General features: G+C 45.5%; 1 protein-coding gene across 1 annotated transcript in view; it reads right to left on the reverse strand.

Annotated features, from left to right (window-relative positions):
- Positions 1 to 182: 182 nt before the first annotated feature.
- Positions 183 to 2,936, reverse strand: part of LOC108727884 (uncharacterized) — a 4,144-nt gene continuing 1,390 nt past the window's right edge. The window contains exon 2 of the mRNA XM_018456169.1: positions 183 to 2,808. Within this exon, the coding sequence (XP_018311671.1) occupies positions 183 to 2,808 (2,626 nt within the window). The remainder of the gene's footprint in view (positions 2,809 to 2,936) is intronic.

Below are 2,936 nucleotides of genomic sequence, written 5' to 3' on the forward strand. Positions count from 1 at the left end.
CGTCCTGTGTGCCCCCAGTCCGCTCAGCTCGGTATCCGCAGCCCAAGTGTCGAGCCCGAGGTCCCCTCGTGGGCGCGCAAGCGACCGTGGGCCCACGTGATAATCCTTATCGGCCCTGATTGGCCGCGGGCCATCTCGCGAGCTTGGGCGAGTCCTCGCGACTTGCTGTAGCGTCGCGCGCCCTAGATCCTTGAGCGCGCGGGATTCGATTCCAGGCTGGCGTCCTCTCGGCTGCTCGCACGGTCTCCTCTGTACTGCTGCTGCCGGCGTGTCATCCGGATCCGATGGTTCTTGTGCAGACACGCTCGGCCTTCGGACTCGAGGTCTCCTCTCAAAGACACCGTGTAGACCTCGTGCAATGTCGATCGTATGCACGACTGCCGTCTCAGCTGTTCCATTACGTCATTCAAACAACGCGTGTAATCGTCGAAAGTGATCGTTTTCGCGACTACGTTTTTCTTCACACCCTTTATTCTCTTCGTATCGCTTCTCCCGATCACTCTAAATGCGTACATCTTCGCTCTGAGTCCTACGAATTCCGTCATAATCGCGCCGTTATTTTCATCTTTCATCAAACCGGGTATTTTGGTATTAACGCGTGGAATATCATACGCGTTTCCCTCAGGGTAATCGCTCGTGTCGAATCTCGCGATATCACGCTTGATATTCTCGTATACATTTTCACACTCCAAAAGATATATCAAACTGTCAGTGTCCGTGTACATGATCTTACATTTATCGCGATACAACGGCATTACGTAATCGTAGTGAAATTCATACAGACGCATCTTGGATATTTCGAGAATGCACATACCTACGTATATCGGTTTGTTCAATTTTACCTCGAGTTTGCGCATTTCGACAGCAATTAGATCTTCGGAAAAGACACTTCTGCTGTGAAAGTTCGGTTTCGCTATCATCACTTTCCCACCGTATCTTCCGTCCCAACGCGTTACGAGTCGAACGTCAACATGATCGCGTACGTTCTCCATTGTTTTTCCAAATACCGCGTTATTCATCAATTTGTAAAGATTCTTCTCGAATTCGTTATTCGCGAGCTTTCTGAATCTCGTATTGAGTTCGATGTATCCGCGAAGCCATGGGGATTGTGCGAATTGTAATATTCGATGAATTTTTTTCACGTATAATCCGTGCTGAATGCATTGTTGCAAATTGCGATAGTACATGACATAGCGCTCCTTATCGTAGAGTGTAGCCAGCAGTTTATCATTTCGCTTTCCGGGAGGCCGTTCGCGAGTGGGACAGAATGGAAGGTCAGTATGAGCGTCATGAACGCTTTGCGGATACGCAAGGTCGACTAGAATATAACCGATAACGGAGTCTAACGACACAGACATTATGTCAAAGCGCTCGACGTCATCGACCCATTGAAATTCTCCATACGGTAAGGATTCGGACATCGCCCAACCGTACAAATTATTCACATCGAAGTACATGAGGTACGTCGAGGGTTCCGAAGGATCGTACGAAGGTGCATACTTGTTATTAGCTCGCGCATATCTATGCGAACATTGGCTTAAACCACCGCGTATACCACGCTCCACAAACATCACCATGTCGATGTCGGTGAGCAATTCGAATCGAATACCGGTGTATCTCAACATAGCGTCCCACGTGTATCCCGGTAGAGTGTAATAATACGTCGGATCCAAGCCGTAACTCTCGATACACGTATCACGAAAATTTTCGAAAACGTCCGCCAATAAAAGCACATCCGTCTTGAGATACAAATCGCTATAATCACCAAGAGTTTCTGTGCAAAAGCGTCGCCAAACGTTCGTCGCGTATTGATAATCGTCCTCGGAAACGACCTCGTCGGTTAACGAACTGTAAAACGACTCGCGCGGCGGTAAACTAGTCTCGTCCAGCTTATCAACGCTGTTGACGTACTCGTACGGAAACACTCCTTTACGCGTAAGCAGATCAAAATCCTCGGTGTTAAGATTGCGAAATTCCGACCGCGTGATTGTCAATTTACTCTTGTCGAGATACGATACCAATTTCTCAAGACTAGTACTGAGAAATTTAAAAGAATCCACAAAACGCAGTTTCACATTGTCCGTTCCCCACTTGACTTTCGCCGTATCCTTGACATATTTCGTAAACGATATATAATTTTCTTTCGTTATCGGTAACAAATACACGCTACCCTCAAAACTATTAGCGATATCTTTTATGATAAAATGCGCGTCATAACCCGACAAGTTATGAAAAAACATAGGAATAACGTACGACTTTTGATAATTTAAATTACAACATGAATGCGCGGGACCTCTGTAACGTCCGGTTAAATGACAATGATCGCGCACGCGCAAATCTCCTTCCTCGAACGGTCTTTCACAGATGTGGCAATAAGACGCGTCTCGAAAGTTTTCCCACTCGTCCGAAGTAAGCCCCGTCATAGTAATGTTCTTATCAAATATCGTTTTCGCGCGATGCGCCAAATCGTATAATTCATTGACAAACCACAATACGCAATCCTCACCGCGACGAGATCTGTATACTGACATAGTTTCATCGTATGCACAACGTATGTAATAGCCTACGCTGAAAACCCTGTGATGTTGATAAGTGAACCTCGATATATTTTCATCACTGGTCTTCTTTTCCAGTATACACTCCAAATCGGCGTAAACCACAAAGGGAAGTCGCTCCTTTTTGTTATGATTACGAAACGACAACCACTTGTCGTTCTCGTTCGGAAGAATAACAGCGCAATCGTTCGTCCTAGCACAGTCAACAACGTGAAACGACAACTTCTTGCTCGTATGAAAATAATGTAGACATCTGTAAAAAAGAACAATTCATAACACGTTACACGACTTTTTTATCGCTCTGTATAAAAAAACACACTTAATTATTCTTACCTACCTGTCACACAAATACTTCTTTTTCGTATTCTTGCTCAACTGGGA

This window comes from Mycetomoellerius zeteki, unplaced genomic scaffold, assembly GCF_001594055.1.
Source record: "Mycetomoellerius zeteki isolate Tzet28-1 unplaced genomic scaffold, Tzet1.0 scaffold56, whole genome shotgun sequence".
Classification (NCBI taxonomy): Eukaryota; Metazoa; Arthropoda; class Insecta; order Hymenoptera; family Formicidae; genus Mycetomoellerius; species Mycetomoellerius zeteki.